Raw genomic sequence first — 25,975 nt, 5'->3', positions numbered from 1 at the left:
GGGCAGGCCCTTTTGTTCACTTGACTGATTATCAGGCTAAGAAAACAGATCAAAGTTCAAAGTAACTTTATTATCAAAGTACATACATGTCACCATATACAACCCTAAGATTCATTTTCTTGCGGGCATACTCAAATCCATAATAGAATAATAGTCGTAACTTAATCAATGAAAAACCACACTAACTTAACAACTTCATCATGTTGGTTCTTACAAAATGTGGAAGAACCAACATGATGAAATGGATAACTGTTCAGGTGGCTCCAAGAGATCCATTTGGATTTACCTTTCAGTATGTAGCTGAGTTTCCCATCATGACACCATCATTGTCATTATCTACAACTCCTGTTTGCCATTACTGCTCTTGGGTGACTGTAGTGATAGTGCTGATATCTTTTGTTATGACAAGGAAGATTATGTGTAACAATAAACATTTTTTTGCAGTGATGGGTAAATACAGATGGTCTCTGGTGTCTTCTGTTTGCCATTTCCTCTCTCCTTATTGCCTACTTGTGTCTGATTGTGAGATTTCATTGAGGGTATACAACCTGATGCTCACTGCAGTAAGGCAGCCATATTTCTGCAGGCATTCAGAACCAGGTCAACACTTTCATATGAAATTAGTATTTTACAGGATCAAGTTAATTACATTTTATTTAAATATACAATGCAGAATAAGACTTCTGCCAGTCAAGCTGGGTGCCCAGCAATGCCCAATTTAACCCTAGCCTAATCACAGAGCTATTTACAATGACCAATTAACCAGTAAATCTTTGGATTGTGGGAGGAAACCCAGATGTTCTACAGGGAGGACATACAAACTCCTTACAGATGATGTCGGGGCTAACTCAGATGTCCCAAGCTGTAGTTATCGTCTTGCTAACTGCTACTCCCCCGTGGTGCCCACTGTATATATTTATTTATTTTTGGGATTTGGGCATTGTTGATAAGACCAGTCTCTATGGCCCATCCTAATTACTCTTTAAAGGTATGATGGGTCACCTATTTGAACAGATGTAGTCTTTCTACAGAACTTTTGCTACTTAGGAAGCTGGGTGACATCAGATGGCAGGTACGACATGGACATCAAAAGAAGAATAGGGATGGCAAAAGACACCTTTACGAGAATGAAGAGTATAATGAACAACACTAAACTAGGCATGACAACCCGCCTCAGAGTACTGAAATGTTATGTTTACCCAGTTATGTTACATGGATCAGAATGTCGGACAATATCTAGTAACATGAGGAAACAAATTGAAGCAGCAGAGATGTGGTTTTCGAGGAGGATGCAAAGAATATCATGGACGAAACGAATATCTAACGAGGATGCCATGAACAGAGCAAGCACAAAAAGAGAAATAATGTATGAGATCATGAAAAGGCAACGTAACTTCATTGGACATGTGATTAGGAAAGAGGAGTTAGAATGCACTGTAATTATGGGAAAGATTGAAGGGAAGAAAGCAAGAGGAAGGCAAAGACAAATGATGATGGAGACAGCAGCCAGAGAACTGGAAATGAATACCAATGATTTGATCCACTTGACCTGAAACAGAAGTGTGTGAGTCATGGCAGTCAAAGCTCAATCTGGGCATGGCACTTGATGATGATGATGAGTTTTTCCAGCAGATAGATCCATTGTACTCCTGTGTCAAATTCCAGGATTCAATCTAGTGACAATGACAAAACTTTCCATGGCAGGAATACGGATAGGTTAGGAAGCAATAAGCTTTCTTACAAAACTACTTTCATTGTTCAGCTTGGGAATGAGTTTACAAGCATAGAAGGCTTTTGAGTAGCTTATATGAGTGGCATATTTTGTAGATGGTATTCCTGCAGTTACTGCATGCTTTTTTCTGATATGATCCTGACCGTGTTTACATCCCACAGAAGGCAAATGTTAATCAAGCACTCGAGTGCCATCATTAGCAAAAAAGAAACAGCCTACTCTGACACCTTTCACACCCTTGCCAGGGATAACTTGAAGAAGCCTCTGCCTAATTACCATCTGCACATCACCTGCAGTATCAGCGGTCCCATCACATGCGAACACCGAACATAGAAATCAACAGCACATTACAGGCCCTTTGCCCACAATGTTGTGTCGACCATGTAACCTACTCTAGAAACTGCCTAATGCATAACCTTCTATTTTTCTAAACTCCATGTACTTACCTATGAGGCTACTGTATCCACTTCCACCACCGCCGCCAGCAGTACATTCCACGCACCTACCACTCTCTGTGTTAAAAACTTACCCCGACATCCCCTCGGTACCCATTTCCAAGGCACCTTAAAACTATGCCCCCTCACATTAACCATTTCAGCCCTGGAGAAAAAGCCTTTGGCTAGCCACATGATCAATGCCTCTCATCATCTTATACCTCTATCAGGTAACCTCTCATCCTCTGTCACTCCAAGGAGAAAAGGCCAAGTTCACTCAACCTATTCTCATAAGGTATGCCCTCCAATCCAGGCAACATCCTTGTAAATCTTCTCTGCAGTTATTCTATAGTATCCACAACCTTCCTGTAGTGAGGTGACCAGAACAGAACACAGTACTCCAAAAGGGGTCAGAACAAGGTCTTAGATAGCCGCATTATTACCTCACGGCTCTTGAACTCAATCCCATGGTTGAGTTCAACACACCATAGTTCAACAAGTGTCAACCTGCGCAGCAGCTTTGAGTGTCCTATGGACGTGGACCCCAAGATCTCTCAGATCCTCCACACTGCCAAGAGTCTGCCCATTAATATTATATTCTGTCTTCAAATTTGACCCACCAAAATGAACCACTTCACACTTACCTGGGTTGAAGTCCGTCTGCCACTTCTCAGCTTAGTTCTGCATCCTATTGCTATCCCACTGTAACCTCTGACAACCCTCCAAACTACCCACAACACCCCCAACCTTTGAGTCAGCAGCACATTTAGTAACCCACCCTTCTACTTCTTCATCCAGGCTATTTATAAAAATCACAAAGAAGAGGGGTCCCAGAACAGATTCCTGCGGAACACCACTTGCTACTGACATCCATGCAGAATACGAAGCATCTACAACCACTCTTTGCTTTCTGTGGACAAGCCAATTCTGGATCCACAAAGCAAGGTCTCCTTGGATCCCATGTCTCCTTACTTTCTGAAGGAGCCTTGCCTGGGGAACTTATCAAATGCCTTCCACTATATCCACTGCTCTACCTTCATCAATGTGTTTTGTTACTTCCTCAAGTAATTCAATCAGGCTCGTAAGGCACAACCTGCCCTTGACAATGCCATGCTGACGATCCCTAATCAGATTACATCTCTCCAAATGCTCAAAAATCCTGCCTCTCAGGATCTTCTCCAACAACTTGCCCACCACTGAAGTCAGACTCACTGGTCTATAATTTTCTCTACTCCCTTTCTTGAACAAGGGAACAATATTTGCAACCCTCCAATCCTCCAGTCCCTACTGATGATGCAAAGATCATCACAAGAGGCTCAGCAATCTCCGCTCTCGCTTCCCACAGTAGCCTAGTGTATATCTCATCCGGTCCTAGTGGCTTACCCAACTTAATGTTTTTCAAAAGCTCCAGCACAACCTCTATTTTATGCTCAAGGATTTCAGTTCTCTGTAAGTCATCCCCACAGTTGCCAAGTTCTTTTTCCCCGGTGAATACTGAAGCAATTCATTAAGCACCTCCTCCGACTCCATGCATCTGATTGGTCCTACTCTCATGCAGCTCATCCTCTTGCTCTTCACATACCTGTAGAATACCTTGGGGGTTTCCTTTATCCTTCTCACCAAGGCCTTCTCATGACCCCTCTGGCTCTCCTAATTCCATTTTTCAACTCCTTCCTGGCACCCTTGTAATTTTCTAGAGCTCTAACAGTACCTGGTTTCTTGAACCTTTTGAAAGCTTTACTTAATCAGATTTTCTACATTCATGGTTCTTCAACTCTACCATCCTTTCCTTACCTCAACGAAACATACCTATGCAGAACTTCATGTTCCCTGAACATCTGCCACATTTCTGCCATGCATTTCTCTGAGAACATCTGCTCCCAAGTTCCTGCCTAATGGCAGCGTATTTCCCCCTACCCCAATTAAATGTTTTCCCAAATTGTATGCTCCTATCCCTCTCCAGTGTTATGGTAAAGGAGATAAGAATTGTGATCACTACCTCCAAAATGCTCTCCCATCGAGAGATCTGACGCCTGAACAGGTTAATTTCCAAATACTAGATCAAGTACAGCCTCTCCTCTCATTGGCTTATCTACATATTGTGTCAAGAAACCTTCCTGGACATGCCTAACAAATTCCATCCCATCTAAACCCCTTGCACTAAAAAGATGCCAATCAATATTAGTAAAGTTAAAACGTCCCATCACAACAACCTTATTATTGTACTGTTTCAGAATCTGTCTCCTTATCTGCTCTTCAATATCCATGTTACTATTGGGAGTCTATAAAAAACACCCAGTAGAATTATTGGTCCTTTCCTATTTCTGACTTCCACCCACACTGACTCAGTAGACTATCCCTCCATGACTTCCTCCTTTTCTGCAGCCGTGACACTATCCCTAATTAGAAATGCCACGCACCCACCCCTCCTTTTCTTTTTGAAACATCTAAAGCCTGGTACACTCAGCAGACAATCCTGCTCCTGAAACATCCACAGTTCAACATATTGATCCATGCTCTAAGTTCATCCACCTTGTTTATGATACTCCTCACATTAAAACATACACATCTCAAACATTTAGGCTGAAAATCTTTGCTCTAACATCTCATAGTCATACTTTATTGATCCCGGAGGAAATTGGTTTTCGTTACAGTTGCACCATAAATAATTAAATAGTAATAAAATCATAAATAATTAAATGGTAATATGTACTTTGTAAATTATGCCAGGAAATAAGTCCAGGACTAGCCTATTGGCTCAGGGTGTCTGACCCTCCAAGGAAGGAGTTGTAAAGTTTGATGGCCACAGGCAGGAATGACTTCCTATGACTCTCTGTGTTGCATCTCAGTGGAATGAGTCTCTGGCTGAATGTACTCCTGTGCCCAATCAGTACATTATGTAGTGGATGGGAGACATTGTCCAAGATGGCATGCAACTTGGACAGCATCCTCTTTTCAGACACCACCGTCAGAGAGTCCAGTTCCACGCCCACAACGTCACTGGCCTTACGAATGCCTATCCTTCCTCACAAATTCCCTACAAGGTGTCTACTTGTACTCCAACCTCCCCATCCTCTGCCTCTTCACTTCGGTTTGCACCCCACAGCAAATCTAGTTAATACCATTAACAAACCTCCCCACCAGGATATTGGATCTCCTCGGATCCCTCCTTTTTGTACAAGTCACACCCGGCCCAGAAGTCCTCCCAATAATCCAAAAAATCTGAATCCCTGTGCCCTGCTCCAATCCTTCAGTCACGCATTTATTCGCCACCTCATTCTATTCCTATACTCACTGTTGCGTGGCACAGACAACAATCCCGAAATTACTACCTTTGAGGTCCTGCTTCTCAACTTCCTTCTTAACTCCCTGTATTCTGCTTTCAGGACCTCCACCCTTTTTCTACCTATGACGTTGGTACCAATATGAACCCTGACCTCTGGCTGCTCACTCTCTCATTTCAGGATATTATGGACGTTCTCAGAAACATCACTAAAGCTGGCACCTAAGGGGCAAACTACCATCCTTGTTTCTTTTTTGTGCCCACAGAATTGCCTATCTGCCCCCCTAACTTTTTAGTCTCCTAATCACAGGGCTATTTACAATGACCAATTAACCTACTAATCAGTATCTTTGGACGGTGGGAGGAAACCCAGACATTCTACAGGGAGGATGTACAAACTCCTTACAGATGACGTTGAGCCACAAACAGCACTCAAGATGGAATACTTATTGCTAAGGGGGAGCCACAGGGTGCTCTTCACTGACGCCCAGCCTTCTCTCTCCTGATGGTCACCTACTTTATCTGTCTCCTGTGGCCATGGGGTAACTACCTGCCTGTAGCTCCAGTCTATTACCTCCTCACTCTCCCTAACAAGTCAAAGGTTATCGAGCTGCAGCTCCAGTTCCCTAACTGGGACTCTAAGGAGCTGCTGCTCAATGCAACTGGCGCAGATGTGGCCATCAGGGAGACCCAGACATCCCACATCTGACACCCTGAACAGAAAACTAGCCTCGCAGTCGTACCCATTATTCTTGTTAGAGGGGGTAAACAAAAATTAACCTACCTCACCTAAGCCCATCCTTGCCAAAGCCCTACTACTCTGACTATGACTGCTCCACTAGACAGTGTCTCTTTTATTTCGGAGCTTTCTCAGCGTCCTTGCATAAGCTACAGCAGCTGCACACTTCTCACCAACCTGTGCACTCACTCTCTCTTTGAATTGATATACTATATCTTCGACTGCTATATTACTTTCAAGAATGCCTATTATCGCATCCCTAGACTACATTACGGGATATCTGATCATCTGGCAGTCCTCCTTCCTGTATACAGGCAGAGGCTAAACAGCATAGGTATGGAGACTACAGGGTTGCTTTGAGTGGTGGACTGGGCCATGTTCAAGGACTCCAAGGACCTGAATGAATACACCACGGATGACATTAGACTTTATAAAGACACTCGTGGAAGAGTGTATCCCCATAAAATCATTCAATCTTCCCAACCAGATGCCCTGGATAGTCATAGTCATACTTCACTGATCCTGGGGAAATTGGTTTTTGTTACAGTTGCACCATAAATAATAAATAGTAATAGAATGATAAATAGTTAAATAGTAATATGTAAATTATGCAATATTCCAGGACCAGCCTATTGGCTCAGGGTGTCTGACCCTCCAAGGAAGGAGTTGTAAAGTTTGATGGCCACAGGCAAGAATGACTTCCCATGACGCTCTGTGCTTGAACCAAGGGCTAGATCTGCAGTGATCAGGTCTGGCAACCAAGTACAAGAGGTCCAAGTATGACCTCCAGAAAGCCATCTCACATGTGAAGTGGAAATTCTGGACCAAATGTGATTCACAGAATGATGCCTGACAGCTGTGTCAGGGTTTGAATGCAAACCAAGCAACATATGTGACAAGGTTTTTCTCCCATAGGAGCTCAATGCCTTTTATGCTTGTTTTGACCGAGACAACATGGAAGTACCTTCATAAGCGCCCAAAGTCCCAGATGACCATCCTTCAGGAAGGTGAACCAACAGAAAGCATCTGGCCCAGATAGTGTACTTGGTTGAGTACTGAAGACCTGTGCTGATCAACAGGATGCAGTGTTTACTGACATCTTTAACCTTTTGGTTTCTGCAGTCTGAGGTTCCCACCTACTTCAAGCAGGCTTCAATCATATGGTGCCCAAGAAGAATATGGTAACCTGCTTCAATGATCATCTGTGATGAAATGCTTTGAGAGGCTGGTTGTGAAACGTATCAGCTCTTACCTAAAGAACGACTTGGATCTGCTCCAATTTGCCTGTCACAACAGATTAACAGCAGATGCCATTTCATTGGTTCTTCATTCAGCCTTGGAATATCTGGACAGTGAAGGTGCATACATCATGATGCTCTTCATTGACTAGAGCTCAGCATTCAACACCATCATTCCCTCAAAACTAATCAAGCTCTAAAACATAGGCCTCGATACCTCCTTGTGCAACTGGATGCTCAATTTCTTTACTTACAGATCCCACTCAATTGGCAACAACATCTCCTCCACAATCATCATCAGTACAGGTACACTGCAAAGTTTGGCCCCCTGCCCTACCTGCCGTATATTTATGATTGTGAGGCTAAGTACAGCTGCAATGCCATATAAATTTTCTGACATCATCAGTTGTTGGCCGAATTAAAGGTGGTGACAAATCCGCATACAGGAGCGAGATTGTAAATGTGGATGAATGGTGCTACAACAACCTTTCACTCAAGGTTGGAAAAATCAAGGAGCTGATTATTGACTACAGGAAGAAGAAACTGAAGGTCCATGAACCAGTCCTCATTAGGGGTTTGGAGGTGGAGGGAGTCAGTAATTTTAAATTCCTTGGTCTATTATTTCAGAGGATCTGTCCTGGACCAGCATATAAATGCTAGTACAAAGAAGGAACCAGTCAGTATACTCACCACTGTGACCTACCACTGTGCACCTATAGAAGTTTGTCAAGGTTTCAAACGACATGCTTGCCAAAATTCAGCAAGTCATTTAAAACCCTGACAAGTTTCTATACATGCACAGTGGAGAATATCCTGACTGGTTGCATTGCAGCACTGTATAGAACCACCAATGCCTGTTAACGGAAAAGCCTACAAAAAATCCAGTCCATCACAGGAAAAGCCATCCCTACCATTAAGCAAAGATGCAAGGACACCATCTTCTAAGGACAATGTTACATTAAAGCAGTATCCATTATCAAGGACACCCACCATCCAGGCCATGCTCTCTTCTTGCTGCTGCCACTGGGAAGGATGTACAGGAGCCTTAGGTCCCACACCACCAGGTTTAGCAAGTTATTACTCTTCAACAATCAGGCTCCTGAATCAAATGGAAAACTTCACTCAACGCTGAACTGATTCCACAACCCACAGATCATTTTCAAGGAATATATAACTCACGTTCTCAGTATTATTTACTTACTTTTGGTTAATATTTACAGTTTGTCTTCTTTTGCACATTGACTTTTTTAAGTCTTTGCATGTAGTTTTTTTTTAATTGATTCTGTTGCTCTTTTGTTCTACACATGAATGGCAGTAAGGAAATGAATCTTGAGTATATCATGATATACACATAGTATAATAAATTTACTCTGAACTTTGTCCTTGATGTCACTGAGCTTTACTGTTGCTGGAACTTCATACAACCTCATTAAATGGTTCTTGTAAGAGGGTTGAGTTAAACTAAGGCCTGTGACATGCAAAAGTCAGGTAGGAGAGGGTAACCCCTGATTTATTTAGATTTGGTTTGCTTTATGTAGCTTAATAGCATTGCTGCTAACTGGCTTCTCAAGTGCAACAATTACAGTGTGCTTAATCTGATTACGTGTCCCACATTACTGCTATCACCAGGTTTACAGCACAGAGGAAAATACGAATGTTTGGATAGATTGGTCAGGCAGTCATAAGTTTGAAAAGGACAGAGGAATAATCATTTATGATCCAGCAACAGATGTCTCCAGCTGGAGAAGGCCGTTACCCAGTTGAGCTTAATAAGGGAACTACTGTTAGTGTTAAGGATACTCAGGGTCACTCCTTTCTGATTATAATCTATTGTGCCACTAATTCTGGTGAGTTGTCTTTCTAGTAGGGGATGATGCACTGAAAAGAAAATGCTTGGGACAAAGCCTTCAACATATGAAACTGTAAACGTACCCATGTCCAGTAAGTCAGTTTACATTTTTTTCAATTATATGACATGTCTTATTATTATTCTCATATTAACCAAATTCCTAATATCCCTGCGTGATGATCCATTCCTGAAAAGTGAATAACTGCAGTCACTGCAAATATAAAGTGAAAACAGAACATGCTGGAGACACTCACAGGTCTGCTAAAAATACGCAGCATTTTCTTCTTTGAATCTATTCCTAAGAATCTGCTTTCAGGAAGAAAGCTTTTCCTGAAACTTAGTTGAAGTCAATGTCATCAAATTCCAAAAAGATCTTGTGTAGCACTGTGCATTCTAGCATTCATACTAAATATTGGAAAAATTAAGAATAGTTATGATTTAAAGCTATACAAAGTAATCAACAAATAGCAAGATGACACATTTATGGTACTTACTATAATTTGATTGGAAAGCATAGGGTATATAAATATTATTATCTTCTGAAGGAGGCCATAAACAACTCCTGTGGCCAGCCGAACAAATTGTATTTGGGTGGACTTGATAATCACCAATTATAATGCCACGCAAGGCATTAACCTTTACTAAGAAAACAGAAAAAAAATTAAGTGGAAATAAAAATGTCAGGCATGGCAAATCTAATGCTGTTACTGAAAAAGTTCTTTCAAGATAATTACTTCCAGGATTTTAAAAAAATTTTATGTGCATAAATACCATTGTTGCCATTATCTACATGGCATATTTTATTAAAATCAGGACAAAACTACAACTCAATTTATTCACTAGAAAAAAAGCAACCTTCCAAGCTGCATTACTCAAAGGTGGTTTTTTTTCATTGAAGGGCTGCTTCTATTACATGTCTTGATGTCATGAAACTTAACAAATGAAACTTAAAAGTAAAATTACTTTTTGAAAACCACCATTTAAAATCTTTTTTTAGAAAAGGAGGTAATTTGAATAGTAGTTAAACATAGATGGTACATTGCAAACTGCTACTTGAGTTTTCAAACTTTTATTTACTACATTCAAGTAATAAAGAAGTGATAAAATGCTGGAAACGTTCAACAGGTAAGACAAGATCTATGAAAAGAGAAACAGTTAATATTTCAGATCAAAGTCCTTTCAAAACTAGAAAAGTGAAGAAACAAGTTAGTCTTAAGTCACTGAGGAGGTGAGGAATGGATAGATACGGGGAGGGAAATGCATCTCGGATAGGTCAAGGCCACGATTGCTATGATAATCAATTATAATTCTGGAACCTATTCCCACTCTGATCTGTTTGGGCATAGTTTTCTGCACTGTTCTATCAAGGCCCATTGTGCGCTTGAAGAATAGCGCCCCATCTTTCACCTTGGCATACTGCAATTTTCAGGATTTAATATCAATTTTAATGATTCCAATACCATATTTTCTTCTTTTATACAAGAATCAACTAGTTCTGCTGTAAGGTCATCCATCTGTAAAATTATTTCAGTTTTTCCCACTCCATGAATTGGTTTGTCCTTGACAATGTTATGCTGCTTCATGGTTTGAAAATTAATTCATCTGCGCAAATGTACTATATCATGTTCTGACAGATGTCTTTTATATAATGGAAAGGCTAAGGGGTGCTAGCTGCTGAATCACTTGTCACAAGTAATGTAGTCTCTGACCTATTCACATAGCTACAGTATTTATGGGACGTCCAACTGAATTTCTGGTTAAAGGTAAAGCATGATGTTTTTGGTCGAAGGCTGAATAGTAATGTTATTAACTAACAAGGATATCTAGCCAAAGCTTTTCACTTGAGATGGTCAATGTCTGACAGTTTTGTGGCACAAATTATTGTCCTATGCCTGTTGCATTGTCCAGATCTAGCTGAAAACAGGCACTGATGCCTTCATTTGATGGAAAGATATTAATGGAACTGGATCTGTAGAATTTGAATATAATCATTATTATTTGCACGTGCACAAAATCTGCACTGAGATCCTCTACTCAAACCCTTTGGGGGAAAAATGCAATTATGAGGAAGTAGGTGAGACACAGAAGGAACACATTGTGAATGAGGGGATAATGTTTTTACCGTTAATTGGTTATCAGTTAACAAGGCCAGAAATCACATACATAGGCTATATTTTATAGACTCCACTGCATGCTTAAATTTACACTAACAATCAGTAGAATACTCATTCATTAATGTATTTTTAAAACCTCACAATTTCCATCAATGCCTATTGTTCCATTTCACAACAGCATCATGAAACATCCTATACAATTTATGAATTACACAAAAATTTTAATGCAAATTCTTACCTAATGGTCTATTAATTTTCATGATTACGTTAACTATATCACTGAAGTTCATTTCTTTAATTCTTGGACTATCTAAAAATTAAAAGTCATACAATTTTAGAAAGTTTTTCTATTACCTTATAAACATTTCTGTTTTTGCTATACTTTCCAAGCAACCCTTTGTTACCACCAAAATAACAGAACCAATCACAAATGTCAGGTGGTCTGTGGAAATTCCTTCCAATTTGCAGCTTAAGGTTTCTGCTAAACTTTCATAAGGGTTACACAATAGATGTTATTGTGTTATAAGAAAAACTGGTGAAATTTAAGGTAGTATTTTGACATGGGTGAAAAGGTACAGAAAGGGTGCAGGTATGAAGCAAACAACTGTATCGTTGCCTGCAGTTCCTTGAAAAAAAAAGTTGGCAGGGAAGTTAGATTAGCCACAAGATAGGGAGAAGTAGAGGTGGAAGAGCATGGGACCCAAACAATCCTTTTAGATGGAGCAGTGATTCACCTGTACTTCTAATCTAATGCACCATTTTCAGAAACGATTTCATGTTATATTACGTTGGAGAAACCTATTAGGTGACGCTTTTGTAGAAAAACCGTTTTCAGCCTGCTTAGTGTTCTAACGAGGCCCACACAAGCTTCAGCAACAATGGGTCATCTTCCACCAAGGCATTCCGCAGCTTTAAGGACTCAATAATTAATTCAATAAATTTCAGATAAGTTGCTTTCTCTGTGTGTATCAGAACTGGGCAGGTCTGCTACAAGGTTATCTACCTGCACTACCTGTTCAGATTATTTTTCTCTCCACCAACAATGCCTGTACATTTCCTCTTGCTTTTCACTGACATTTCATAAATATTGCATTATCCTGTGCTCTTCACTCCACTCTTCATAAAAATCATTAACCTAGTAACCAGATGACTTCAACAGTTTATCACTCTCTGGGACACGTTGGATGGAGCTGCCGCGACTGCAAAAATACCCCAACCTATCTCTTTTACACCATCTCTGCAACACTTCCACAGTTCTGACACTGCATTTTCAACCATAAGCTGTTTCTCTAACCACAGATCCTAGCTGACTTGCTTGGTTTTCTAGCTTTTCACTTAAATTTCACACTTTAAATCTACAGCATGGTAGCATAGCGGTTAGTTTACAGTAACAGTGAGCTGGGTTCAATTGCCACTACTGTCTGTAAGATTATACATTCTCCCCGTGACCACGTGTTTCCTCTGGGTGCTCCGGTTTCCTCCTACATTCCAAAAACTTATGGGTTACTAAGTTAATTGGTCACATGGGTATAATTAGGCAGCACAGGCTTGTTGGGCCAGAAGGGCCTGTAACCATGCTGTATCCCTAAATAATAAAAAAAATTCCAACACCTGCAGATCTTTGATTTTTTAAGTCTAAATCTCAAAGGCCTTGACTTACAAAAAATCTGCCCATCAAACCACTGTGGAAATATATTCAAAACTTGTTTTTTTATGCATTTAATCTTACAATGTAACAAAGTGAAACCTGTATAATTCCAAAGTGCTTTGTGCTAAGTGTGTATGTGGCTGGAGGCATGTAATGTTCTGATCATTGTTCACTGTGTAACTAAGGGAAGGTTGGTACATTGCGCGGCCTTGAATAAAAGTACTGCAGCTGCTAAGTAGAGGACCTGACTGCCAGAACAGAGAATAGCAAAAGAATAGCCTGAAAACTTGTCTAAAATTGACCTTTGTAAGCTGTAAAACAGAAGCCACCGCCATCTATCTGAGGAGCGGAGGCAGTATTATTCTTGTAGATCCACTCTGTGTTTTCGATTCTTTATTAGAAGACCTAGTGAAAGGTAATCAACACAATTTGGAGGATCCACCAAGATCGTTTGTCTTAGTGGTTGCAATGTGGGAGAATTCCAGTGACTGGGCTGAAGGAGATTCACACTGTTGCTTAAAGCTGATACAAAGCGGCAGTAAATTGTGAACTGTTTGCATCTTTTAATTGTATGACGTTGGGAAGAAGTTTGAATTAAACTTGTTCCCAGAAGAAAAACAACAATGATTAAGGGAAATATTTTACTCTGGAATGAATTCACTTTTATGTTTTAAAATGTGTTATTGTGCCAGGGACCCCAAAAAGCAGTTTTAACCCCCTCCTTAGTTATTTGTAAAATGTGTAAAAGCTTTTCACGATGAGAACTGACTGTTTATTTCAAACTTTGCAGTTACTTGTGAAGGTTCTGAAGGAAGAAAAGTACAAGCATCAATTATTATTCTGTCTTGTCTGTGTTCTTTTTTGATTTGTGTTTCCATGTCATTGATTTAAGAGTCACCGTGCCACGCAGCACTTTCCACTCTGCTGTAATACTGTTACACGAGTCATAAAACCCCATGAGGACCTTAATGATACTCCTATTGCTAATGCCGATTTAATTTTCTTTGCTGAAAGCTTGGCTTTACATAATGGTACGGGAAAATCATGCAAAGGACATGGATGTAGTCTCCGAGGGTAATAAAGCGGCAGCATATGCTGCAAAAAAGGTAGAAATTAGACCCACTCTGGTTGTACCAGAAACAAGCACCCACACGCAGTTGGCCCTGATGACACCTCCCACTTTGGAGGATGTACAAACATACCAGTCCACTACTCCATAGGCCACAAGAACAAAGTGAGAAAAGCTGGTTTGTAAGCAACACGATAGTATGCAGCTTTACCCCAAAAGACACATTGTGGACCTGGGTAAATTAGTACTGTGGATTGCCCAATGTGTTCACAAATGCAGGCAAGAGGGGAACGATTGTTGAAACAAACCAAACCTGGTATTTCCCGAGTACCTCAAGTTGCAGAACAAATCTGTTAACAATGTATGACGTGTGCCTTGCAGGATCAGGGAAAACAGGTACAAGTAACAGGGCTCATACCCTGTTAAGATGCCACTTTTGGACACTTACAGATGGACTTTATTGAATTACCTCAATGTAAAAGGTATAAGTATGTATTAGTCATTATTGATGTGTTCTCACAAAACATTTCCTTGTAGAAAGAATGATGCAGTTACAGGAGCGAAATATCTATTAAAGCAGGGGTCCCCAACCTTTTTTACACTGCGGACCGGCCGACCGGGGGGGGGGGGGGGCGCTGCCAACGGACAAGAGTAGCAGTTAAATACGCTGGGTTTACCCCGAGAAAGACTACAATGACCATGAAGCCTTGTGCGGGCACCAGTGTGCATGCGTGTATGATTTTTCTTCCACAAATCGTTTTTGGCGATTCTTTTCCGGGGGGAGGGGGGTGTTAATCACGACCGGAATACAGATGATAATTAGCTAATTCACTCAACTTTCGTTTCTAAAAGGGTTTATCTAATGAATTTAATATTAAACACACAGTGCATATTTTCCCCGCATTAATATTGTGATAAGTCACTTATCAGGGGAGGACAGGGGAGTTTGAAGTAAATGTTGAACGAACTTCCAGTACAAGTGGTAGAGGCAGGTTCGATATTATCATTTAAAGAAAAATTAGATAGGTATATGGACAGAAAAGGAATGGAGGGTTATGGGCTCAGTGCAGGTCGGTGGGACTAGGTGAGAGTAGCGTTTGGCACGGACTAGAAGGGCAGAGGTAGCCTGTTTCCTTACTGTAATTGTTATATAGTTATATAAGTCAATAGCATCATAACATTTTAAGTATCGTTTGGATATTAAGCACGCAGCACATATTTTCCCCGTATGAAGATATAAAATCATTGCAACACACCAATATCGCTGAAACAGTGGGAGCCCTGGGATTGTTTTCCTGCAACAAGACAGTCCTATCGAAGGGTGACAAGAGACAGCGATACTCGAATGGGGTTCCTTATATCCAGTCTATTCCGCAATTCTGTTTACGTTGGATTCATTGCAGAGATACGTTAGAAATGGAAGCAAAGTTTTCAGTGCTTTCCTGACTATCTCAGGATATTCAGCCTTGACTTTGATCCGGAATGCCAGCAGAGATGTTATGTCAAGCATACTTTTCAGCCCGTTGTCATTTGCAAGCTCGAGGAGTTGATCTTCTTCCCACGCTGAAATGGGTGACGCGTGGGTAATGACCTTGCATGTGTAATTGCTCAACACTGGGCGTGACAGGGAATGAGGAAAGGTGCAGCTGACTCCTATCGCCAAATCACCGCGGCCTGGTAGTGCATGCTCTGCGGCCCGGTGGTTGGGGACCGCTGTATTAAAGGAAATAATCCCACAATTTGGGAACCCCTGGAAACTATTCAGTGACAGCAGTACCCTTTTCACTGGTAAAGTAATTAAAGGAGTATGCGAAGCCTTACAGGTGGATCAACATTTTCATTGCAGCTACCATCTTCGGCCAGCTGGCCTAGTGCAAAGAATGAACAGAACAATTAAGAATAGATTTAGTAAAACGTAAGAGGAAACTGGACTAAAGTGGAAACAGGTGCTGCCTTTGGTTCTGATGATGAGCCACTGCTAATAGAACCAATGGTCTGTTCCCACATGAAATCATAATGGAAGGCCCCTGTGCCCATTATCTGATACACCACTAGGAACTAAACAAATGGAGGTACACAACCTGGCTTGCTGAATTATTGTGTAGCCTTAACAAAAAACATTACAAAATATCGTCAACAGGTAAAAGAAACCCAGCAACCAGTAGCGGACCTCAGATGTCATGACATTGAACCTGGAGACTACATGGTGGTGCAGACATTAATAAAAGAAAGAACTGTTTGGAACCTCGATTTGAAGTACTATTTCATGTATGGCCATCAAGGTAAGAGAAAAGCCATCATGGACTCATGCCTCTCACTCTAATGACATAGAGGATAAAACCACTGAGAGTCCCAGTGACTGCAACTGGAATAGCTCATGTCCTTTCCCTGACAGATGTTACTGCCACAAACGCTCAACCTGCTGGGTTTGTATGGCTATCCTAGCACATGTAGAAATGGGTGTGCCCCTTTTACCACTCAATCAATGAAACAAATGAACTGTTTCTTTAATTGGTCCAAGCCCAAGTTTGGTTGCTGGTACAACGATGATGGGGCTCAGAAACAGACACACTTCCTTCCCTTATGAGTACAGCCAGAGTGTCACTGAGGGAAGATGGGGATATAAATTTGGAAACAATGTGTTTCAGAGAATGGTATATCCCCATATGACAATGCTGTCCCCAGGATAAAAGGACCTAGCGTTGGCCCTAGAGAAGGCAACACTTGCCTAGGGAACCAATAAAGCAGCACAGGAAATGATTAACAAGGCATCAGCATTGGAAAAGTTAGCAAGTGAAACTGCATATACTGTCAATCAATCAGAATAAGCAATATCTAAATTGTCAGCAAAATTGGTGACAGTCCATACAGTGGCATCGCAAATCCAAATGGCTTTGGCATTGTTTTATCCAAGAAAGGAGCCACGTGTGCCCTGATTGGACAAAAATGTTGCACTTACATACTAGATGAATCAAGAGAATACAACTCATTCGACAGATCACATCTGAGAAGCCACCAATACAGAAGTAGACGACCAGTCCCATAACTACAATCTCCAGAAAGCTAGAGGTCGTTTGGGATGATGGGAGGAAGGTGGACTCCTGCCCTGCATTATGGAATGAGTATTGGTATTACCATATTGGCAATCCCCCTCTTGCGACTTTTGTGTAGAGTAAGACTAAGGAGAGGATATTTAAAAATGGATACCTGCTGGTGTGAACTAGGAAAAAGGATTTTGTTTGACTGAAGTTCTGAGACGATCATTATATGAATGTCTGCAATCACTGATTACTATATTCTAAAAGGAGGGGGAAAACTCCGATTTCAAACCTCCACTACCTCCACCGCTCATGGGAAAGGCTTTGGGAGTAAACCCAGAGGAAAAATACAGAGTTGGAGTCCCGAAGGCAGCTCACTGCTGTACCCAGCACCGGCACGGCAACTCCTGAGATGCTGCTGGCACCAAACTGTATTGACTTTCGTCATTCCTTTGGACCTGTCATCAGCATGGAGAGGGGGGTCCCACTGCATGGGCAACAGATGGATCTCCATATCAACTTAGCCCTGGCTTGCGCCCTGGAGAGGCCACTCCAGCTTCACTTTATAGCGTCCGACAGTTACCAGTTATAAGTCATAATGCTTGATTGGCGTAGAGCATGGCACCAGGGGTTGCTTCTGACAATGGGAGAGACCATCGCGTTTCACTGGACAGCTACTGCCCGCCTCAAGCCGGGCAGCCCCCAGCCAGTAAGGCGCTGTCCCACCACAGTCAGTCTTCCTCATTGGGTGCATGGAGATAATGGATTATTCCACAAAGAGCTGACTGTAACTACTGCACCAGACAAGAAAGAAAACAAATCGAATAAGACAACTCCCCTCAAATTGGGATGTTGGAATGTCCGCACAATGATGACTGGACTTGACCAAAACATCAAGGATAATGAAGATGCATGAAAAACAGCAGTCATTAACAAGGTAGGCTCAAGGTAGATATAGCTACCCTACAAGAAACACGTTTGGCGGATTCAGGTACACTGAAGGAAAGGGACTACACATTTTTCTGGCAGGGAAAGAACCAAGACGAGCCCCGCGAGCATGGAGTGGGTTTTGCCGTTAGGAACTCTTTGTTGCAAATGGTGGAGCTACCAGAAAATGGATCAGAACGACTTACAACTCTCCACCTACACACCAGTCACGGCCTAGTATCTCTCGTCAGTGTGTACGCCCCTACCTTGAACTCCACCTCTGAGGCAAAAGACATGTTCTATGACAAATTAGAAGCTGTTGTCAGGAATATTCTCAGTGATGAGCACCTCGTTCTCCTTGGTGAGTTCAACGCCAGAGTGGGAGCTGACAACGATTCCTGGCCGTCTTGTCTTAGCCACTTTGGAATTGGGAAAATAAATGACAATGGACAACGTCTCCTGGAGATCTGCTCCTATCACGGCCTGTGTGTAACTAACTCCTACTTTCAAACGAAGTCACATTACAAGGTCTCACGGTGACATCCACGGTCTAAACACTGGCACCAACTAGACACAATCATCACCAAGTGCTCTTTCATCAACTCTGTACTAATCACCTGCTCATACCACAGTGCAGACTGCGATACAGATCATGCTGCAAGATCGAACTACGTCCGAAGAAAATCCACCACTCCAAACAAACTAGAAAACCTCGCAACAACACAACAGAGATGAAAGAGTCAGAAAAGGTTGACCAGTTTGCCAAGTCAGTACAGGGTGCTATGACTACCTCCTCACAAGGAAATACTGCAACAGAACAATGGTCATACCTTCACGACACCATCCACGAATCAGCACTCTCTATCTCTGGAAGAAAAATCACAAAGAGCAGTGACTGGTTTGAGGCAAAGTCCAACATCATGACTCCTGTCATTGAAGCCAAGCGTGCAACTCTCACAGACTACAAGCGCTCACCCTCCAACTAAACACTCCTGGCACTTCGAGCTGCTAGAAGTAAAGTGCAACAGACTGCAAGGCAATGCGCAAAAGAGTACTGGCTCCAGCTCAGTGAGGACATTCAGACAGCAACGGGTGACAAGCAACATCAGGATTGATGTAGCTTGGTAACAAGAAGGCCCTTGGCCCATCGCAGAGCAAGACAGCACCCCTGAAGTCATCCAGCAGTGAAATAATCATCGATAAAAGCAAGCAGATGGAATGCTGGGTACAGCACTACTCTGAGCTCTACTCGAGGGAAAATGTTGTTGTTAGCTCAGCCACTGATGCCATCAATTGTCTACCAGTCATGGATGACTCGGAACCAACCATTGAGGACCTTAGCAAGGCAATTGACAGTCTAGCCCCAAGGAAGGCTCCTGGCAATGATGGGATTCCTCCAAATCTGATCAACCACAACAAGAGCTCACTCCTCCAACCTTTACATGAGGTCCTCCGTCAGTGCTGGAAAAAAGGAACAGTACCACAGGATATGCGCCATTCCAAAATCGTCACTTTGTACAAGAACAAAGGTGACAGGAGCGACTGCAACAACTACAGGGGTATCTCCCTCCTGAGTATCGTCGGCAAAGTCTTTGCTCGTGTAACTCTGGCACGTCTACAAACTCTGGCAGAACGGGTCTACCCTGAGTCCCAATGTGGTTTCCGCACAAGGAGGTCAACTGTCGACATGATTTTCTCACTCTGTCAACTCCAGGAGATGTGCAGGGAACAACAGAAACCCCTCAATGTCACTTTCATCGACTTGTCCAAGGCATTCGACCTTGTCAGCAGGGATAGGCTCTTTCAGATTCTCAAGATGGGCTGTCCCCTGAAACTTCAGAGTATAATCAAGTCATTCCATGACGACAGGAGGGCTACTGTTCAGTACGATGGCAGCTCATCAGAACCATTCGCAATTCATAGTGGAGTCAAACAAGGTTGCGTGTTGGCCCCAACATTATTCGGCATCTTCTTCTCTATGCTACTTAAGCGCATGTTTGGGACGTCGACAGAAGGCATCTGTATTGAAATTAACTAAGTTCAAATTCTCACACTGCTACTTGTTCACCTTTCTGAAACAAATATTCCTCAAAATGTTGATGTTACAAACTACAAAATCCAACCTAGGCATGTCCTGTTTAGCTTTACACATTTAAGCTTCACTGTATTTCTGCAAGTTTGAGAAACTGATAATTTTTGCTTACCATTTAATTTTATTCATGCACCCTGCTTTCAAGTCTACATTTTGTAAAAATGAAAATTTTGCTAGGACCACAAATTATTACAGATTCCAATCCTATAATATTTTCAATGTTATTAAAACTAACAGGTCATTGTTTAATTTACATCACAACTAGAAAACTGAACACATAAGACAATTACTTTCACAATTAGAAGGTTGTACTAAAACAGAAGAAATTAGGTTTTTGCTTTAATTTGCATAAAGCACACATCATGTTATACAGGTCGACCTTCACTAATCTGATTACCTGTAATCCAGATCCTTCGATAATTCGGCACTGATTTTGCTTAATGTGATCCTTCTGTAACTCAGCATTTTCACTAATCTGGCACTCCTCAGGTCCCAATGGTGCCGGATTAGTGAAGGTCGACCTGTATCTTCATGTTTGAAAATACCTGATCTTGAAATTCTGCACTAGAAACAAACCTTGAAATGAGGGTTTCGACAATTGTTCTCCCTGCATTAAAATAAATAGCAGGTTACAGAGATACTAAATTATTAGAACGATCTTTAATAACATTAATAACATATTTTCTTCTTACCACCATAGTACTGCTCCACAAAGCACTTAGACAGAAGACCAAATTTACTCCAAGGATAAAGTTCATCTTGTGATGTTAGCTGCACAACTACCTTACATGAATATGAAGAAAAATACCAAGATGTGAGATATTTATGGTCTAATTCATATGAAACATTATTTTCAAACAAAACCAAATTTTCTACAAGTATCACAATGTCAATTTCTCCTTACATTCTTCTATTGACATTGTGATTGTGAGTATTTCACAACATATCCAGAGAAATAATCAAGCCAAATTACTGATTCCATTAAGCAGCCTCACTAATGTGCCAACTGAAGTCTCAACATTTGCTCTTTGATTACCATTCACATAATTGTATCCGAGTTAGAATAAAGGTGTGAAGTGTTTAAGTCTGACTCACTAGTTCCATTCTGACAAGTAAATTTGCCATTCCTACCCACTCTGGTGGCTCTAGATCTAGTGATGTAGTTAATGACTCTGAAATGCCCTGTCAAACTACGCAGTTGTTACGATGAAACAAGCTAAAAATGAAGACAAGCCACTTCAGCTTAATGAAAAAAACTGATCCAAAGCGAGCACAAACACAGGTAGCATAGTTCTCCTTGCAAAGACTTTCTCAATAAGATTTGGGAATTGTCAAATGTGGGAAAGTTGTCCACACAATACTGCTAGGAAGTTATACCCTTTCAGCCAAAATTTCAAACAATTTCATCACAACATCTGGTTATGTTTCCCAATAGAAACATCCATCCAAGTTAGTACCAAATTGGCATACAGGAAATGGTGGCTTGTGACATCCTAAAGATGACTCTGGATGCAAAATAAGCTTCATGAGATTAGAGCAATTATTGAAAAGGAAATCCACTAGAGCTCACTGTATATTGTCACCCCCTCAGTTGATGAGTCACTACGTGGTATAACACAAGTACTGCAAGTCAGCATCTCCAATGTCTTTCATTGATCTTCAATGGTTTAGGAAGAAAGCACAAAGACCACGACTGAACTACTGGGACACCCATCAGAAAGCAATAAAACTACCCCACAATTAACATCTGGTCAAGACAAAACCTCACTTGCCTGTGACTGGGATACTAAATCTCAAGACACTATTCAACACCTCAGGCGGCACTCCCTACTCATCTAACAATACTTCTACCATTTCACTTGTGAAATTATAACACTAATAAAAAGCGTCCCATGGTCAACATGCCAAAAGCCTGGGCATTAAAATTAAATCAGCGACGGCTAGGGTACAAACACGTGTAGATTATAGCAGAAAGGCAAATGCTAAAATCTGGAACAAAACAGAATATCGTAACAACTTTAGTCAAGCAGCATCCATGGAGGCCAAAAGGCCAAAGTCGGGGTCAAGACGTCTCATTGAGAGAAAAGACTGCCAGCATCAGCATGACCCATTCTCACATCAAAATTAGCCGTCATAGTATGAAAGCAGACATCCCACCTGTCCCAGAAATTTTGAGAGTCTCCCGCATATTGATAGCGGCTCCCTGATGCCCGCAATTATATACAATATCCCAGAAATCGATTTTTTTGGGAAGGAGAGCGAGCATCCTGATTGGTCTCTCTTCGTGCTAAGTAGACCTACCAGTTTTCTCCGTGGGCGGGCTTTACAGTCGACATCGAAAATAATGACAGTGTTGCTCGCTGAGTTTGCAACAGTGACTTTTCTATTGCCCATGGTGGGTTAAAATGTAAAAGACATGTTGAGGTGAGTTTAACAGATGTCATTCGTTCATTAGCACAGCTAACATTATTTAACGTTATTTATTATCCCCTAAAACCCTCACTGATTTCTATAGATGCACTGTAGAAAGCATCCTTCTAGGGTGCATCACAACCTGGTATGGAAGTTGCCCTGTCCAAGACAGAAAGAAGCTGCAGAAGATCGTGAACACGGCGCAGCACATCACACAAACCAAATCTTCAGTCCTTGGACTCTCTTTACACCGCACGCTGTCAGAGCGGTGCTGCCAGGATAATCAAGGACACGACCCACCCAGCCAACAGACTTTTCGTCCCTCTTCCCTCCGGGAGAAGGTTCAGGAGCTTGAAGACTCGTACGGCCAGATTTGGGAACAGCTTCTTTCCAACTGTGGTAAGACTGCTGAACTGATCCTGACCCGGATCTGGGTCGTACCGTCCAAATATCCAGACCTGCCTCTCAGTTTTTTTGCACTACCTTACTTCCCATTTTTCTACTTATGATTTATAATTTAAGTTTTTAATAATTACTAATTTTAACTATTTTTAGTATATTTAATATTTGTAATCCAGGGAGTGTGAAGTGCAGAATCGAATATCGCTGTGATGCTTGTACGTTCTAGTACCAATTGTTTGGCGACAATAAAGTATAATATAAACTAGCTAGCTGCACACATCCTCCTGACGAAGGGTCTTGGCCTAAAACACCGACTGTACCTCCTCCTAGAGATGCTGACTGGCCTGCTGCGTTTACCAGCAATTTTGATGTGTGTTGCTTGAAATTCCAGCATCTGCAGAATTCCTTGTGTTTGCGTTTTAAACTAGTTGGCTAGCTGCTGAGGAGCTACTCTACTGATGTCCTACGTGATGAGGCCCAACTCCCTGTAGACTTGCTTAAAGTTGTAATAGAATAAACATGATAATACAAGTACATATTTTAATGTCACACTTTCTGCATATACCCAACTTGGTTTACAGATCAGACAAAATCACTAAACAAAGTATTACATACACCCTTGGAGGTCGACTGGGGCGGGGTGCTCCCCCCTGAAATGAGTTTTTGCAGGGTGGGATGTCTGTGAAAGGAGAATAGAGGTTGGTGGATGAGAGGTAGAACCAAACTAGGGAGCTGATGGGCATATGGTACCAGGTGAGGTGGAGAGATGATTGTGCGGGAAACTCACTGTTTCTATACCTCTGGACTGCCCAAGCTTGAGCTCGGGGAGGCGGTGACGTTTGTGGAGCTGGTCAAGCAGAATGAGGTGTGTGTCAATTAGTTTGCATAAGTACGTTGGTAAACACACACACCCACCCCTGGCCCTACGGACACCCCGGTAAGCTCCAGCACTCTGAACCGTCTGCCGCTGGAGTTCGGGAGTGCAATGGCGTTGGGTGACCGAGGAAGCCTTCCTTCTGCCAGAAGCAGGGACCTGAGACGAACCCTGGGTCAGGTGTAACCGAAGCCTATCAGCACCCTCGGCCGGATTGTGGTTTAGACTGCGCCTCCCTTCTAACCAGTTACCTCACACTTTACCAACTTCCAGAACTTTCTTTGCCACACCACGGTCTCGCAGAAAACACGCGTCGCCACCGGCTGGCCCAGCGTGACGCATGCGCCGTCGGCCAATAGCTTCCCTCGCGAACACAACCGGTCTCTCAAAGTGAGCTTCCGGTGCGCGAGCGCATGTTCCGAACCGCCTTGGTTCTGCGCATGCGCTCTCAGCGAGCGCGGGGCTGCCGAACTCCTTTCCGGCGCCCCGGACTGTGCTTCCGTAAGCGGGGGCTCCTCAGCCGCTCACTATGCAACAAAATAAATAAATAGTTTTGTTCTTTGCAGTAAACGAGAAAGTTTAAAGACATTTCAGTTCACTTGTTTCAATTATGAGAAACAATGGCATTCAGATTAATTGGGAATTTTACTCTACTGCAGCCATTCTCAACGGAAGCCATATGGCCCCCTTGGGGGCCCTGGCACATTTGAAGGGGGACACCGACTGAAGGCTGTGAGAAGGGGAGCCCCAAGTGTTTATGGAGGCCCTGGTAACTGAACCGATGAAATACCCAAGCAGCAACCTTCATTGGAGTCAATAGTTTCCCTCCTATTTATAACATATTTCCAACACACGGTTTGACTTGGGCACACCTGGTAAATCCATTGCTTGAGCCCCCCCACACAGCCTCACTTCAGAGTCAGTCGCGAATCAGATTGCACCGGCTCAACGTATTCAGTCAAGGGTTTTCGCATCCAATATCGCCATTCTTCATTCACCGAAGATCAGCGTGTCTTGCTAGGCCTTTTTCAGCCTAGTAACTTTAAAGTATATGTGTTTGGATATGTTATACGTTAAGGTAGGTTGTGAAAACTGTTTATTACTGCATATGAGGTCACCGAAAAAAAAATCCCTGGTTCCGGGTGACAGCATTTTTTTGTCAGTAATGTATGTGTATTTTGCACGCTTATTGCCAAGTCAAAAACATTTAGGAAGCCTTCCTAAACCATTTCCCAGTCAATGTTGCCAATTTAGCTAGAAAAAATAGCAAAATCCAGGAACAGAATTGATATCACAACAAGAGGTGACCTCCGACTGTCATTGTCTAATTTGGAGCCCAATATCGTGAAACTTGCAGAAAAGCACCAAGCTCCAGGATTGCATTAGGCCTGATAGATGTTTAATTTCATAAAGTTTTTTTTAAGTTTTGTCCAGTATGTCGGAATGTTCAAGTTTTCTTGGTGTTCAATAATAAATGATTTTCTGTCTACCTGCTTGTGTTATATCCCTGTTTGAAGCGGGGGAGGGCGCTGGAACCTGAGAAGAGTTCCTAAGGGGGCTGTGGCCAAAAAACCATTGAGAATCACTGCTCTACAACAGTGAAAGAAAAACAATGCAAAAAGTCAAAATCCAAAATAAAAATAGAAAATGCCGGAAACATGCTGCAGGTCGAGCAGCAATGACTGATGGATTCTGCAACAGAAGACTTTGATTCTTTTGTTGTTTACTTGGATGACATACTTGTCACTAGTGCATCCAAATCCGAAGACATATCTCATCTCTGCACGCTTTTCGAGTGTTTAAGCCAACACGGGATGAATATTAACCCTGCTAAATGCTAGTTTGGGTTGTCAACCATTGCATCTCCCATAGGGCGAAATTCCTCCCGTCAAAAGTAGCCGCTATTATGGATATCCTTCCACCCCGCACTACTAAAATTTTTAGTCATGGTGAATTTCTATCACCACTTCATTCCGTGAGCTGTGAATTTATGCTCCACCTGCATAGTGCGTTTAAAGGCAATACCCCTAATCACGTGCTTGACTGGTCAGTGGGCATGACCAGGGCATTTGATGATACCAAACAAGTTCTTCCCAGCGCGACCATCCTGGTGCACCCACTCCC

At 42.1% G+C, this 25,975-nt stretch overlaps 1 protein-coding gene across 1 annotated transcript in view; it reads right to left on the bottom strand.

Moving 5' to 3' along the window:
- LOC134354321 (astacin-like metalloendopeptidase) overlaps positions 1–24,198 on the bottom strand; it is a 108,505-nt gene extending 84,307 nt beyond the window's left edge. The window contains exons 1-5 of the mRNA XM_063063254.1: positions 24,103–24,198; positions 20,856–20,946; positions 20,740–20,770; positions 11,628–11,699; positions 9,770–9,916 (exon numbers count right to left, since the gene is read on the bottom strand). Of these exons, the coding sequence (XP_062919324.1) occupies positions 9,770–9,916; positions 11,628–11,699; positions 20,740–20,770; positions 20,856–20,921 (316 nt within the window). The 5' untranslated portion in view covers positions 20,922–20,946; positions 24,103–24,198. The remainder of the gene's footprint in view (positions 1–9,769; positions 9,917–11,627; positions 11,700–20,739; positions 20,771–20,855; positions 20,947–24,102) is intronic.
- Positions 24,199–25,975: the final 1,777 nt, after the last annotated feature.

The sequence above is a fragment of the Mobula hypostoma genome, chromosome 11 (assembly GCF_963921235.1).
Source record: "Mobula hypostoma chromosome 11, sMobHyp1.1, whole genome shotgun sequence".
In the NCBI taxonomy this organism is placed as follows: Eukaryota; Metazoa; Chordata; class Chondrichthyes; order Myliobatiformes; family Myliobatidae; genus Mobula; species Mobula hypostoma.
The sequence above is the reverse complement of the archived record's forward strand: the minus strand, read 5'-3'. Positions and strand labels throughout refer to the sequence as shown.